Source organism: Mobula hypostoma, chromosome 9 (assembly GCF_963921235.1).
Source record: "Mobula hypostoma chromosome 9, sMobHyp1.1, whole genome shotgun sequence".
Taxonomy (NCBI): Eukaryota; Metazoa; Chordata; class Chondrichthyes; order Myliobatiformes; family Myliobatidae; genus Mobula; species Mobula hypostoma.
Genome location: NC_086105.1, coordinates 88,131,426 through 88,147,486, shown reverse-complemented (window position 1 = coordinate 88,147,486; position 16,061 = coordinate 88,131,426). Strand labels below are relative to the sequence as shown.

Genomic DNA, 16,061 nt, shown 5'->3' with positions numbered 1-16,061 from the left:
ACTGCCTTGTAGAACTCTGGGAGAGACAAAAACTGAAATGAAAATCCAAAGTGGAATCTGTACAGTGATAAGGCAGGCTTACAATTTACCCCAACTCTACACTGCATCAGCTCTACACTTCCCGCAAACAAGTATGAACAATTGAAAGGACATGAGCAACTATCAATCAGCCAGCAAATACCTGGGCTTTTGTTCTCAGATCACTACAGCTTCATTGTGTTCTAATAGATGGAAAGTCAAATTATCAGCTGTAAACATGTGTTAATTAGCACAGATGCATCTTTAAGGAGTTGTTACTAACAACAAGAGAGATCATTACACCTCAAAATGGGACAGTCCCAGCCAATAACATTTTCCCATCAAATCCTGTTCCTGACTGCACACAAACTATCAAGAAAATTGCAACCAGCAATATCAACCAAATGAGAAGCTCTCCTATTTGAGGGCATCGTTGGCAGGGATGGTGGTGCTTCACCTCACATAACAAATGTTTCTGTTGATGTGGGGATAACACAAGTTACCAGCAATGTACACAATCTGGTAGCAAAAGAACTCGAATGCAACTCACCTACAAACAGATGATTATGTGATCCCATCATAGCATCAGTTGTGACCCTGATCATTCATTGCTTCTTAGAGCTGTAAATAACTTTATGGCAACTGAAAGCTATCAAATTTTCAGATCAGACTATCAAAACCAGAAGTTCAATGGGACACAACAAAGAATTGCAATCTTGTAATCCACTGAAATCATAGCATAAAATGATTGGGTTGCTTAAATACTGAACTAACTCTTTGCACAAAGATACCCAGCTATCAAAAATAAATAAGACACAATCTTTGCCTGTTTGAAAGCAAAATAATTCAGATGCAGAAAATTTGAAATGAAAACAAAAATTTTTTGTAAATACTCAGGTAGGATGCCATCTGTAAGAGAGAAATCATTTCAAGAGAGCCAGGTAAAGTTAAAAAAAAGTTTTAATTTGAGAAGGAGAAATCATTTAGAGAAGGAGAAATGGAAAGAATCTCTATAATTAAGCGGAGACCAAGAGAGATGAAATGATACAAAACAGTGGTGGTGACTGGGGAAGGTGATGAAGGTTTGTTAATTGCAGCTGAAGATCTAGACAAGGATTATCAAGAATGTCTGTTCATTTGTAAGCAAAAGGTCAACACACAAAGGCTAAACACAGCTCCAATGCCATATTCAAATTGGTTGATACCATTGTCAAGGCCAAATAAAAGGTGGTGATGAATCAGCATATAGCAGGAGGTTGAAAATAAGTGATGCCACAACAGCCTCTTACTCAATATCTACAGGACCAAGGACCTGATTATTGACTGCAGGAGGAGGAAACCAGAGGGCCATGAGCCAGTCCTTATCGAGGTGGGGGAAAATCAGAATTGGAGACGGTTGGCAACTTAAAGTTGTTCAGTGTTAGCATTTCAGAGGACCTGTTCTTTTTACAAAGAAAGCACTTCCTTATAAGTTTGTGAAAATACAGCAAGACATCTACCGTACAACTTTGACTAACTCCTATAAACGTGTGGTGAAGAGTATATTGACATCAGTCTGGTATGGAATCACCAATGCCCTCAAAAAGAAAATCCTACAAAAAGTAGTGGATATGGCCCAGTCCATCACAGGTAAAACCTTCCCCATCACTGGAGCACATCTACATGAAATGTTGTTGCAGGAAAGCAGCATCCATTACCAGGGAGCCCAACCACCTAGGTCACGTTCCCTCCTCACTGCTGCCATCAGAAGGGTAGTACAGGAGCCTCAGAACTCACACCACGCAACCCCTCAACCATCAGGCTCTTGAACCACGAGGGATAATGTCAATCAAGTTCACTTGCCCTATCACAACCGATGGACTCACTTTCAAGGACTCTTCATCTCATGTTCTCGATATTTATTGTTTATTTATTTCTCATTAATTATTTATTTCTTTTGTCCTTGCAATTTGTTGTCTTTTGCACCCTGGTTGTATGCCCAACTGGTGTGGTGTTCCATTGATTCTATTAAAAGGTACTGGGTTTATTCAGTATGCCTGCAAGAAAAATGTCATATATCTTGACCTATATGTAATTTGATAATAAATTTACTTTAAACATTGAAAATCAGAGTGAGATAGTGTACACTTGTGCAAATGCATGCAAAGGGCTGATCAAGGTGACAAGCAACGTCTGGGAAAATGTAGGCAATAAGCAGATGGCTCAATATACTGAATATCACTCAGAATTCTCCTTATATGGGGTCTGTAATGCTGTTCTCTGAACACTAGAAGGCCTCAGAACATTGACAAGATTTGACCATGAACAATGTGAACAAAAACAAAAATGGACTGAATGGAGTTCAGAAGGGACGTTATGCTGTAGTTGTATAGGACAATGGTGAGGCCCAATTTGGATTACTGTGTGCAGTTTTGGTCACCTACCTACAGGAAAGATGTAAATAAGGTTGAGTACAAGAGAAAATTTACAAGGATGTTGCCATGACTGGAGGACCTGAGTTATAAGGACTTTATTTCTTGGAACATGAAAGATTGAGGGGAAATTTGATAGAGGTATATAAAATTATGAGGGGTATAGATAGGGTAAATGCAAGCAGGCTTTTTCCACTGAGGTTGAATGGAACAACAACTAGAGGTTAAGAGTAAAAGGTGAAAATTTTAAGGGTAACATGAAGGGAGATTTCTTCACTCAGAGTCATGAGTGTGGAATGAGCTGACAGCGCAAGCGATGCACGTGAGCCCGATTTCAATGCTTAAGAGAAGTTTAGATAGGTACATGGATGGCTATGGTCCTGGTGCAGTCGATGGGACTAAACTAGAGGGGTTGAGGGACCTGTTTCTGTACTTTTCTATGACTCTATGATCAAGTGCTTGTAGCAAAGTCTCAGAAGCAAGCTGCTTAACAAGTAGTTTTTGAGTGCAGCAAGCCTAAACATCCCCAATTTATACAACTAATTTATAAATGAGTGAAAATAAAGTTTCTTGAGCCACGAGAGATGTAGGCATAATCCATGCAAAATAAATCATAAATATAAGCAACTATACTATCGCTTATGGTATATCCTTTTTTGTTATAAATAAAAGGCTGGCATGCAAAAGTTTACCTACCAAGACCAGAGATTCTTATTGACATAGTGTGCCTATAAAGTCTCAATGTTCCCATATTTAAGAGGCTGGTACAAGAAACAAGTTATGAACCAGAAAATCTCTATAAAGCTTTTGGCCTTATCAGCTGGAATGATATTTTTCAAAGCTTGAAGATGGACTGATCATCATCAGATCTTTCTATCTTATTTTGCATCTGAATCAATCAGCTCAAACAGAGCTGGCCCCAACTCAGATTTTCTGAACTATTCTGCTTAAATATTTATTCAGTAATGATTCAGAAGGATATCTTCAGACCTGGTCCAATGGAAAACACTTTAATCAAATGAAAATCAAACCCAAGGTGTTCTCGATTATTAAATTGGCTTTGCCAATGTTGCAACATTTATTAGTCATTCAAAGACTGAAATGTTCAATGGATTATTTCTATTGTTTCCAATGGTTTCAATCTAAAACTTGCAAACAAGTCAACAAGTTAATTGTCCTTGTGAAGAGCAAATAAAAAGAGAAATGTTCACTTACCTGGACTCAACCATCTCAGAAATCCTGGCTTGGAAACCAAAATCAGTGCTGCTTTGGAAAGGGCAAGCAATGCCATGACAGCCTTAACACTCATGCTATTGACAAACTGATCCAGCTATAATCCCTGCATACTTGTATTCCTATAATAGAGTGAAACATCGACCCCTTACTTCAATACTGAAAGGAAAATAACATCTACAAGACCAACGTAAATTATCTGCTATGAGCCTGAGATGCTCCTGCAAGTATGCTTCCTCCCCTACCCTCATCTTCTTACTCTGTCTTCTCCCCTTCTTTTCCAGTCCTGAAGAAGGGTCTCGCCCATAAACGTTGACTGTTCACCCTTTTCCATAGATGCTGCCTGGCCTGCTGAGTTCCTCCAGTAATTTGTGTGTGCATGTGTCTTTTTAGTATCCTAGACATAATAAAGTCTCATCTTTCCTTTTCTAAAACTGGACAAGATACCAAGCCCTGAAAAAGGGTCTTGGTCCTAAACATCAACTGTTCATTCATTTCTTGAGTTTGTCCAGTAATTTGTGTGTGCTGCTCAAGATACCTAATATGTTTTCCTGATGGAGAGAGAAGAAAATTTACATGTCTTAACCAATGGATGAATACTGGCTAAACCTTCAAAGACTAAAATGGACTGGATTTTTTTGTTCTAATTGTGTTCTTTGTTGTAAATATGGTTGCTTTCTATTGCACTTGTGAATGCTGCTTATCTGATGCCATGAGTCTGTGATGCTGCTGCAAGTAATTTTTTCATTGTACCTGTGCATTTGACAATAAATCAATTTTGACATATTCACAGTGAGCTTGTCACAAGCAAACGTCAGCTTGAATACCCCAAATTCCATTTGGTCTGCAAGAAAATCGCTTAAAAATCAATTGCTTTAGACCAGCAAATGGAAGGTCAACACAAAGATGACTAGGAGGGAGTCAATACTGAGACATTCTGGCCAAGCAAGATAAAATGATACTCATCATCAGTACTGAGTTTACATGCAGAAATTGCAAAAAGACCCATTTGTCAAGCAACAGATGACCCAGCCACTCAGAAAACTGCACTGGTATCTGGCAATTCACCAGAGCACACAAACAATTTCCTGAGCCTTTGGTTGCCAATAAGTCATAAAAATAACTATATTTAAAATGTTGGCTGCATTATGCATTAACAATAGCAACACTACACAGTGGCAAGCATCACAATATTCAATAGTATATAGACAACAGAACAATAACACAAACTTAAAACAAGTGTACTGTTCAAAATTGGTTATGACTCTCCAGTTTTAGCTCGAAATTGCTTTATGAACATAACATTCCTGCTTTTGTACTCCATCTGCCATTTATGAAATACATCTCACAAGCATTACCAAATATTCTCTTATTATGGCCAGCACCAGTTGAAGATTTATGCACAAGATACCTTCCAGGTCCCCTACCCTTTCACAGCTTTAGAATTGCGCCATTCAATCCACATTGTCTCTCCTCATTCACCCTTTTTTTATTGAAAGGTGAAGAAAATGTTTTTACATATTGAAATAGCATAATAGGATACAGACCTAATAACTACTTTAAGAAAGCTGTACATATTTCAGTACATAATTCAAACAGACATTCCATTCTAATACTGAGGAAATACTAGATTGTCAGAGGTAATGCTTTGGATAAAACCTTTTACTGGCTCAATGTGCTTACTTCAATAAGAAAGTTTCCACAGCACGAGCAGAACACCAGAAAATCCTTCAAATAGCCAGAATTATATTTATCTATAAAACTATACAATCAATATCCTATGTTAGATCACCTTCCTCTTTTTTTATTATTAGCGACAAGTTGTTACTTTTAACAGCTCAAGGAGTCGATTCTCTGGTTATGTGGCAGTTTTTGGCAATGAGATTCAGAAAACATCAGTTCTTCAATGCAACGTGTTGCTAACAGGAAATTAAAGTATTCGACAACTGAGGGTAGCAAAATAGGCTTTATTTTTCTCTCTATTCCAACACCATGTTGAAATAGAAGATAGATTAAAAGAAAATGTTTAACTTGGTTTAGTATTCGATCGAGTATATTATTCTTGCATTCATGAAAAAAGGAACTTGCTACCCACAATTCTATGCAAAGATATGAACTTTTAAACATTACAAATAAGTATATTCCACATCACTGAATACCGTCCTGCATGTAAATAAACGTCGAGACGAAGCACGGTGATCGGTTGACAACCAGTATTACTAACACAGCATTGCCAAGGTAATAGAAAATAAATGCAAAAAGCAGCTTTATATCGTCCCAAATTTTAAATCTAATCATCATATTTAAACAATATAATTTGCACATTTTATACACCGTTATTTACAGCGCACAAAAAAACTCCTTGAAGGGCAGTGCACTGTGAAGAACCACGGTATTTGAAGTTGGGTCAACGAAGACGGCAGAAGTCTCGATTACCAAGAGGATTAGAGCAAGAACAAGGCGACCCACGGTGAGGGGCAAGAGGAAGATGGCGAGAGGGGCTCGGGGGGGTCTCCCGTGTGCAGCGCTGCCAGCTCCCGGGCATTTCTATCCAACACAGTCCCCAGTAGGGAAGGGACTTGGCTTAGCCCCTCCGAAGCAAGCACTCGCCCTGCCGCCTGGCGGAAGGTTGTCTTCCCGCTCTCCTACCTTCTGTAATCTCCGTCTCCATGGCCCGATCATGTGAGCAGACAGCCGCCGTCTGATTCCCTCAGTAATAAACACAATGCAGCATTAATCAGTAATGTCATTAAACTCCGCTCCCGATATTGTGGTTAAACTGCCGTCCTCTCTACATTTTCTCTCTTTTCACCACTTCGTTTCCGTCACTTGTCCGAGCAGTCTCGCCCCTCTCCCCAGCGAGATCCCCTCCCGCGCATGCGCATGCGCCTCCCGCAGGTACTCGCCTCTGAGTCCGAGACCGATCGGCCGGGCGGGGCGGGACGGGTTGGTCAGTCTTCTGTCCTCGCAGGCGCAGGCCGACCGAACTGCCGTCGAGTGGGGTTGCCCTGGGAACTCCGTTAAAACCTCCACCACGTTTCAGAATGCCTTCATCTGACGAAATGCCGGTTTCAAATTCAAGTCTTGCTCCTGAAAAATAGACTAATTTTCCGCTGCAATGCTGAAGCGTATGGCTGGACGAGCTGCTAAACCGAGACCACGGAGACAAGAGAGCTTTCAGATGCTGAAACCTGGAGCAAAAAGGATATCCTGGACAAGTTGAAGGGCCTCCACTCAGATCGTCAACTGTCAATTTAACTGCATGACCCGCTAAGTTTCTCCAGCAGTTTCCCGCTCACTAATCGCGGAATGTGCTGGACAGAATGTAGACATTTGATTCTGTGTCAGTGGAAGCTCCTTTATTATTCTAATTGGTTATGCACTTAACATTTCTTCCCATTTTATTCTTGCAAACTAGTGCTATTCAAATATATCCGGATTATTTTCGAATATCCTTATGGAATATTGATTCTATCATATCTCCAGTTTGTATACTTACCAGGGTTTGAAGAGCACAACCTGAAAGGATAATCTAAAAGACCCACGCTTTAAAACCTCGATGCTACAGGTTGATTTTGAACTTGCTCTCTTCTAATCAGGCCATATCCTCTGAGTAGGTTAAATGCATTATTACCTTCACCCTTTACATTGTCTACTGACAATGTAAATAAGAATTCATTGTAGACATAAATTCAAAGAGTAGCTCGCCATACTACAATAAAGTAATACGATGGAGATATCCAACGTGTCAAGTAAGATCTGTGAGGTCTTTGGTTATCCAAAATGTTGAATTCCATAACTCAGTGTTAAATTCAACAATTTAAAATAACCAGCTTTTCCCATTTGTGTTAGCACTGGCCATTTCCTCCAAGTTCCTCTGCACAATAGCACTGGCAAGTTCCTCCACCAATAAATTAACTCAGTTTTTTTCCCCACAGATGCTGCCTGATCTATCAAGTACCAAGTTTTATTTTAGATTTCCCAGATGTTTTCTCTTTCTGCTATCTTCATTCTATTACCACCACCTGCAGAGACAGCAGCCTCAGTTAGCAACCATTGACCATCCCCTCTTAGTCGTCATCACCTCTTATGTCGTCGTCATCACCTCTTATGTCATGCGCTCTCTCCATCTCCAACCCATCACAAATATTCTCTCTAGTCCCTGCACCCCATCCATTCCCTGTCATTTAAAACACGTCTGTTTACTGTTCTGATGAGAGGTAATTAATCCAAAGCATTGTTTCTCTCTCCATACATGCTTTCTAATCTGTTGAGTATTTCCAACATTTTTTGTTCTAATTTCAAATTTCTAGCATCTGCAGTTGTTACACATTTTACAGCTATATTAGAAGGGTTGTGTTAAATTCTAAAGCAGCACATTTAAGGAGCAGTTAGATGTGCACAAGGTGGGGAAGAGAACAGGAGAATACTGTAACAGAGTAAGTTGAAAGATGGGGAGAAGAAAATTTTTGTAGCATGTAGATATTTTTAGATTGATATTCCGTCCCATCACATTTTGCTGTAATTCCTATCTAACAGCAGCAACAACAGGATAATAGGTGTTTTCTTGGTTGTGAGGTAATGATCAAATGCTGGAGAAACTCAGCAAATCAAGCAGCATCTATGGAGGGAAATGGACAGTCGTCATTTTGGGCAGAGATCCCTCATCAGAACCGGAAAGAAAGAAGGCAGAAGCCAGAATAATAAGATTGAGGTGGGGGGGGGGAAGAGGCCAAGTAGGTGATAGGTGAATCCAGGTAAGAGGGGAAAGATAGGTAGGCAGTGGAAGGCTGTGGGGGATGTAGGAATCATGAGAACCTGGGAGGTGAAAGGTGGAAGTGGCAGAGGGCTGAAGAAGATTGAATCTGAGAGGAGAGGGCAGCGGACCATGGGAGAAAAGGGAAAGAGGTGGAACAGGAACAATATCTCATATTCTGTTTTGGTAATTTCCAATCAGAAGGCATCAACATTGATTTCTCTAACTTCTGGTAACCATTCCCCTGTGTCTCCAACCTCACGCCCTCCCCCACAACCATCCCTATTTTTCCTTATCTCTCTGGTCCCATTAATCCTTCTCTTTCCCCTCACCCACCCTCATGACCAGCCCATCACCCAGACCTCCGCCCTCTGGTTCCTCACCTCCTTCCCTTTATTCCATGGTCTTCTGTCCTCTTCTTTCAGATACCACCTTCAACCTTATAGACATCTTTCATGTAGGTAGGTGACCAAAACTACACACAGTACTCCAAATTAGGCCTCACCAATGCTTTGTACAACTTCAACATAACATCACATCTCCTGTACTCAATACTTTGATTTATGAAGGTTAATGTGGCAAAAGCTTTTTTATGACCCTATCTACCGGTGACACCACTTTCTTCCTTTCTTTTTCAATCTTTTTATTAGTTTCATAAAATATAAACATAAGATAGCAATAATACAAATAGTTAGAGATACATTGTTGTACTTAAAATGAGTAATTATAAGAACAAATAGTATAAATTGACAGAACTCCCAATCGTGTAGAATAACAATGAATAATACAGGACAAAAAAAAACTGGAGAAAAATCATGAAAAAGAAAAAAAATAGAAAAAAAAACAAACCCCATCCCCCCAAAAAACTAAACTAAACAGAATTAGTCAACTAAACTAAAAGACTTGGGCAATTCTAACAACGTAAAAATGGAAGAGAAGAAAACCTTAGTGTCGACGACTCCATTCCTCTCAACCAGCAGTACAGAGAAATAAAATAAGTTTGGAAATGGTCAAATTACATCATATGAAAATGCTGAATGAATGGCCTCCAAGTTTTTTCAAATTTAATGTAAGGGTCATAAACCACACTTCTAATTTTTTCCAAATTCAAACACAACATAGTTTGTGAAAACTAGTGAAATACAGTAGGAGGGTTAATCTCTTTCCAATTCAGCAAAATGGATCTTCTAGCCATTAAAGTAAGAAATGCAATCATCTGGCGTGCTGAAGAGGTTAAATAGTTTGAGTCTATCATTGGTAATCCAAAGATAGCACTAATTGGATGAGGTTGTAAGTCTATATTCAAACCGTTGAAATAATATCAAAAATATCTTTCCAATATTTTTCCAACAAAGGACATGACCAAAACATGTGAATTAAAGAGGCTATCTCGAAATGACATCTATCACATATAGGATTAATATAAGAATAATAACGAGATAGTTTATCTTTGGACATATGAGCCCTGTGCACTACTTTAAACTGTATCAACACATGTTTAGCACATATAGAGGATGAATTAATCAATTGAAGAATTTTTTCCCATTTTTCAATTGGTATAATCGTCTTAAGTTCTCTTTCCCAATCAGCTTTAATTTTGTTGGAAACATCAGGACATAAATTCATAATTATATTATAAATAATTGCTACAACACTTTTCTGAGAGAGATTTAGATCTAAAATTTTTTCCAAAGTATCCATTGGATATGAGTGTGGAAAATTAGGAGAAACAGTAATTAAAAAGTTTCTAAAAAAGTGAGATCTGGGTAAGTTATATTTATTAGAAAGTTGATCACAAGACATGAAACAATTACCCAAAAATAAATCACGAAAACGTACTATACCTTTGGTTTTCCAATCAAAGTAAGCTTGATCCATAGTGGAAGGTTGAAAAAGGAAATTAGATATAATAGGATTTGCTAAAATAAATTGATTAAACCCAAAAAATCTTCGAAATTGAAACCATATACGTAAAGTATGCTTAACTATTGGATTATTCATTTATTTATACAATTTAGAAGAAGTAAATGGAAGCAAACTTCCTAAAACTGAACCCAAAGAAGACCCTTGTAGTGAATTACATTCAAGATTTATCCAATGTGAATTTAAAGATACATCCAAATCTCGTAACCAAAATTTTAAATATCGAATATTGATTGCCCAATAATAAAATCTAAACTTCGGGAGGGCAAGCCACCCCTCCTTTTTAGATTTCTGTAAATACCTTTTACCTAACCTAGGATTTTTGTTCTGCCATATATGTGAGGAAATTTTTGAATCAACATTATCGAAAAAAGATTTTGGGATAAAAATTGGAACCGATTGAAATACATATAGAAATTTTGGCAAAATAATCATCTTAATAGCATTAATCCGACCAATCAAAGACAAAGAAATTGGTGATTATTTAGTAAACAAAAATTTAATCTGATCAATTAAAGGTAAAAAATTAGAAGTATTTATACTTTTTCGTAATTATTATCCCTAAATATATAAATGAGTCAGTAACCAATTTAATTGGTAAATGTCCATAAATAGGTACCTGCTTATTTAGGGGAAATAATTCACTCTTATTAAGATTCAGTTTGCAGCCAGAAAAATTACTAAATTGAGCCAACAAAGCTAGAATAGCAGGAATTGACTTCTCCGGATTAGAGATGTATAACAACAAATCATCTGCATATAGTGATAATTTATGTATTTCGTTTCCGCGGGTAAACCAAAAATATTGGGCGAGTCACGGATAGCAATTGCTAAAGGTTCAAGGGCGATATTAAATAGTAAAGGACTAAGAGGGCATCCTTGCCTAGTACCACGAAAAAAGGGAGATCTTTGATTATTAGTACAAACCAAGCCTACCGGGGAGTAATATAACAATTTAATCCAAGATATAAATGTCAAACTAAAATTAAATTTCTCAAGCACACTAAATAAATAAGCCATTCGACTCTGACAAAGGCTTTCTCAGCATCTAATGAGATAATACATTCTGGGGTAATAAGTGAAGGGGTATAAACAATATTCATTAACCTCCTAATATTAAAGGATGAATAACGATTTTTAATAAATCCGGTTTGATCCATAGATATAATCTGAGGTAATACCTTCTCTAACCTAGTTGCTAAAATTTTTGAATCTACATTCAAAAGAGATATCGGTCTGTATGATGCACAATCAGTAGGATCTTTATTCTTTTTAAGAATTAAGGAGATAGAGGCTTCATAAAACGATTGTGGTAATTTACCTAAACTGATTGCTTCTTTGAATATTCTAGACAATCTCGGAGAGAGAATAGAGGAAAAGAATTTTAAAAATTCCACTGTAAACCCGTCCGGACCGGGTGCTTTACCAGAATTCAACGATGAGATTGCAGTTACTATTTCTTCCTCTGTAATAGGAGTTTCTAATGATAAGCAATCTTCGGGTGATAATTTCGGAGAATTCAGTTTACTTAAAAAAATCATGCATGATATTAAAATCATGAGGAAAATCAGAGTGATATAAAGAGGTATAAAATTCTTGAAAGGTTTTGTTTATCCCATCATGATCAACTGTCAAAGTATCATCGTGTTTGTGAATCTTAGTAATTTGACATTTAACCAAAGCAAATTTCAATTGATTAACCAATAATTTTCCCGATTTATCACTATGAATATAAAAATCACTTCTAGTTCTCATTAATTGATTTTCAATTGAGGATGTTAATAATAAGCTATGTTCCAATTGAAGTTCAACTCTGTGTTTGTACAGCTCCTTACTGGGAGAAATAGCATTTTTTTTATCGATTTCTTTAATTTTATCAACCAACAAAAGTATTTCATTCTTAGCACGTTTTTTCAAACCAGCCAAATAGGAAATAATCTGACCACGGATATAAGCTTTTAAAGCGTCCCAAACTGTTCCATTGGAAACTTCTTCCATAGTATTAGTTGAAAAGAAGAAATCAATCTGTTCCTTTATAAACTTGACAAAGTCCGAGTCTTGAAGCAAAATAGGGTTAAATCACCATTGTCTATTAGTACAAGAAGTATCCATTAACTTGATAGAAAGTTTCATTGGAGCATGATCTGAAGTGGCGATAATGTCATAATTACAATCAACTACAGATGAGATTAATCGAGAGTCAATAAAAAAAAGTCAATTCGAGAATTAGAACGATGAACATGTGAAAAGAATGAGAATTCTTTATCGTTTGGGTATAGAAATCTCCAAATTTCTGAAATTCCAGAATCAAACATAAAAGAATTAATAAGAGTAGCCGACTTATTCGGTAAAGCTGGACTACCTATGGATCTGTCCAAGGTGGGGTTCAAACATAAATTAAAGTCACCGCCCATTATCAACATATACTCGTTTAAGTTAGGAAAGGAAGTGAATATGTGTTTAAAAATTCAGGATAATCCACATTCGGAGCATAAACATTAACCATAGCAACCTTTTTATTAAAAAGTAACCCAGTGATTAACAAAAATCTGCCATTAGGATCTGAGATAATGTCTTGATGAACAAATGTAATTGAGGGATCTATAAAAATTGAAATGCCTTTAATTTTGGCTTGGGCATTTGATTGGTATTGTTCATCTTTCCAAAACTTAAAGAAGCGTTGATTATCCTCTTTCCTTACATGAGTTTCTTGTGCAAAAATAATATGAGCATTCTGTCTTTGGAATACTTTGAAAATCTTTTTCTGTTTTATTGGATGGTTTAAACCATTTGTATTCCAAGAGGCAAAATTAATAATGTGAGCCATAATTTAAGATTAACCCTTTGGTGAGTAAAGGGTTAACCATAATGTGAACTCATGAAATCAGAAGAGGAATTCATGATCAGAGAGGAACCGGAAATCTCGACACTGCAGACATCTTTGTAGTCCTAAATCAGCCCAATAGAAAAAATTAAAAAAGAAAAAGACTACCCCACCCACCATCCCCAGGAACCCTGAACTAAGCCAGAGAAGGCTGAAGAAAGCACTAACTAATACTAACTCTAACCCCATTTCTGCAGGAGGCAACTCCAAAGTTATATGTTATATAGATGACCCCCCCGGAAACTGATATGTATAAAAATAAAAAAATTAAATGCTATACTAAAATAATCTACATAGTATAATTACTAAAATACATCAATAAGAAAAAGTTAGTATCAATACGTATGAATAGTTAATTATAAATGAGTAAATAAAATATCGCTTCCAAAAAAAGAAAGGGGATTATGGGAAGAAGAAACACAAGAACATGACGTCCCAAAAAGAACAAAGGAGATTATGCAAAAAGAAAAACAAATCGCCATCTTAATTATACGGAAACAAAAATAAAGAACATATAACTAAAAATGATCGTCAGATCAAATCGTTAGTAATAATATCGAAAAACAAGAAGTTAAGGAAAAATTAACTAAAAGAAAGTAATGTTATTCACAAGAAATAACTATTTTATATAAGTTATAAAGTAGTAACTATAATAGTAAGCACAAAACAAAAATCTTGAGCTTATAAAAAACCTTCATCGTACAGTAGTAGAAGGTTTATTTTTTTTTAAAAAAACACCAGAGAAAAAAGCTGCTACTGAAAGCACAGGACATTAATTAAAGGGCGGTGTCCGCCTCAGATGGGTAGTTATCATCCAAAAAGCTTTGAGCGGTGGTTATGGAATGAAAGACGCGACAAGATCCATCAGAAAGAGAAATTCTGAGACGTGCAGGATACAATAGTGCCGGTTTGAGATTTTTTTGATAACATTCTGACATTAGAGGTTTAAAAGTCAGCTGCTCCTTCAGTGACACCACTTTCAACGAATTATGGACCTGTATTCCCAAATCCCTTTATTCTATAGCACTATTCAAACGTTCCTCATATGATAACCCTTTCATTCCCAGATTCATCCTTGTGAACTTCCTCTGGGCCCTCTCCAATGCCAACACATCTTTTCTTAGTTGAGGAGCCCAAAACTGCTCACAATATTCAAGGTGAGGCCTTATAAAGGTTCAGCATCACATCTCGACTCTTGTATTCTAGACCTCTTGAAATGAATGCTAACATTCCATTTGTCTTCCTCACCACCAACTCAACTACAAGTTAACCTTCAGGGTGTTCTACACAAGGACTCCCAATTCCCTTTGCATCTCAAATTTTTGGATTTTCTCCCCATTTAGAAAATAGTTCGCACATTTATTTCTACTACCAAAGTGCATGACTATGCATTTTCCAACACTGTATTTCATTTGCCACTTTCTTGCCCATTCTCTTAATCCATCTGAGTTCTTCTGCAGCCTTCCTGTATCCTCAGCACTACTTGCCCCTCCACCAATCTGTGTATCATTTGCAAACTTGGCAACAAAGCTATCTATTCCATTATCTAAATCATTGATATACAGCATAGAAAAAGTAGTCCCAAATTCGACCTCTGCAGAACACCACTAATCACTGGCAGTCAACAGAAAAGGATCTTTTTATTCTCAATAACCATATAACAATTACAGCACGGAAATAGGCCATCTCGGCCCTTCTAGTCCGTGCCAAACTCCTACTCTCACCTAGTCCCACCAACCTGCACTTAGCCTATAACCCTCCATTCCTTTCCTGTCAATATATCTATCCAATTTAACTTGAAATGACAACATCGAACCTGCCTCAACCACTTCTGCTGGAAGCTCGTTCCACACAGCTATCGCTCTCTGAGTAAAGAAGTTCCCCCTCATGTTACCCCTAAACTTTTGCCCTTTAACTCTCAACTCATGTCCTCTTGCTTGAATCTCCCCCACTCTCAATGGAAAAAGCCTATCCACGTCAACTCTATCTATCCCCTTCATAGTTTTAAATACCTCTATCAAGTCCCCCCTCAACCTTCTATGCTCCAAAGAATAAAGACCTAATTTGTTCAACCTTTCTCTGTAACTTAGGACATGAAACCCAGGCAACATTTTAGTAAATCTCCTCTGTACTCTCTCAATTTTATTGACATCTTCCCTGTAATTCAGTGACCAGAACTGTACACAATACTCCAAATTTGGCCACACCAATGCCTTGTACAATTTCTACATTACATCCCAACTCCTATACTCAATGCTCTGGTTTATAAAGGCCAGCATACCAAAAGCTTTCTTCACCACCCTATCCACATGAGATTCCACCTTCAGGGAACTATGCACCATTATTCCTAGATCCCTCTGTTCTACGGCATTCTTCAATGCCCTACCATTTACCATGTATGTCCTATTTTGATTAGTACTACCAAAATGTAGCACCTCACATTTTTCAGCATTAAACTCCATCTGCCATCTTTCAGCCCACTCTTCTAACTGGTCTAAATCTCTCTGCAAGCTTTGAAAACCTACTTCATTATCCACAACGCCACCTATCTTAGTATCATCTGCATACTTACTAATCCAATTTACCACCCCTTCATCCAGATCATTAATGTATATGACAAACAACATTGGACCAAGTACAGATCCCTGAGGCACACTAGTCACCGGCCTCCAATCTGACAAACAGTTATCCACCACTACTCTCTGGCATCTCCCATCCAGCCACTGCTGAATCCATTTTACTACTTCGATATTAATGCCTAACGATTGAACCTTCCGTGTGGAACCTTGTCAAAGGCCTTACTGAAGTCCATATAGACAACATCCACCGCTTTGCC

The 16,061-nt window shown here is 37.5% G+C and overlaps 1 protein-coding gene across 5 annotated transcripts in view; it reads right to left on the bottom strand.

Annotated features, from left to right (window-relative positions):
• snx8a (sorting nexin 8a) overlaps nt 1-16,061 on the bottom strand; it is a 100,807-nt gene that overhangs the window by 40,554 nt on the left and 44,192 nt on the right. For 2 of the 5 annotated variants that reach the window (XM_063058637.1, XM_063058639.1), the window contains exon 1: nt 6,312-6,551. The exons of the other annotated variants lie outside the window; for them this stretch is intronic. In XM_063058637.1, coding sequence (XP_062914707.1) covers nt 6,312-6,333 — 22 coding nt within the window. In that variant the 5' untranslated portion in view covers nt 6,334-6,551. Of the gene's footprint in view, nt 1-6,311; nt 6,552-16,061 lie in introns of those variants that run through there. 5 annotated transcript variants of the gene reach the window in all.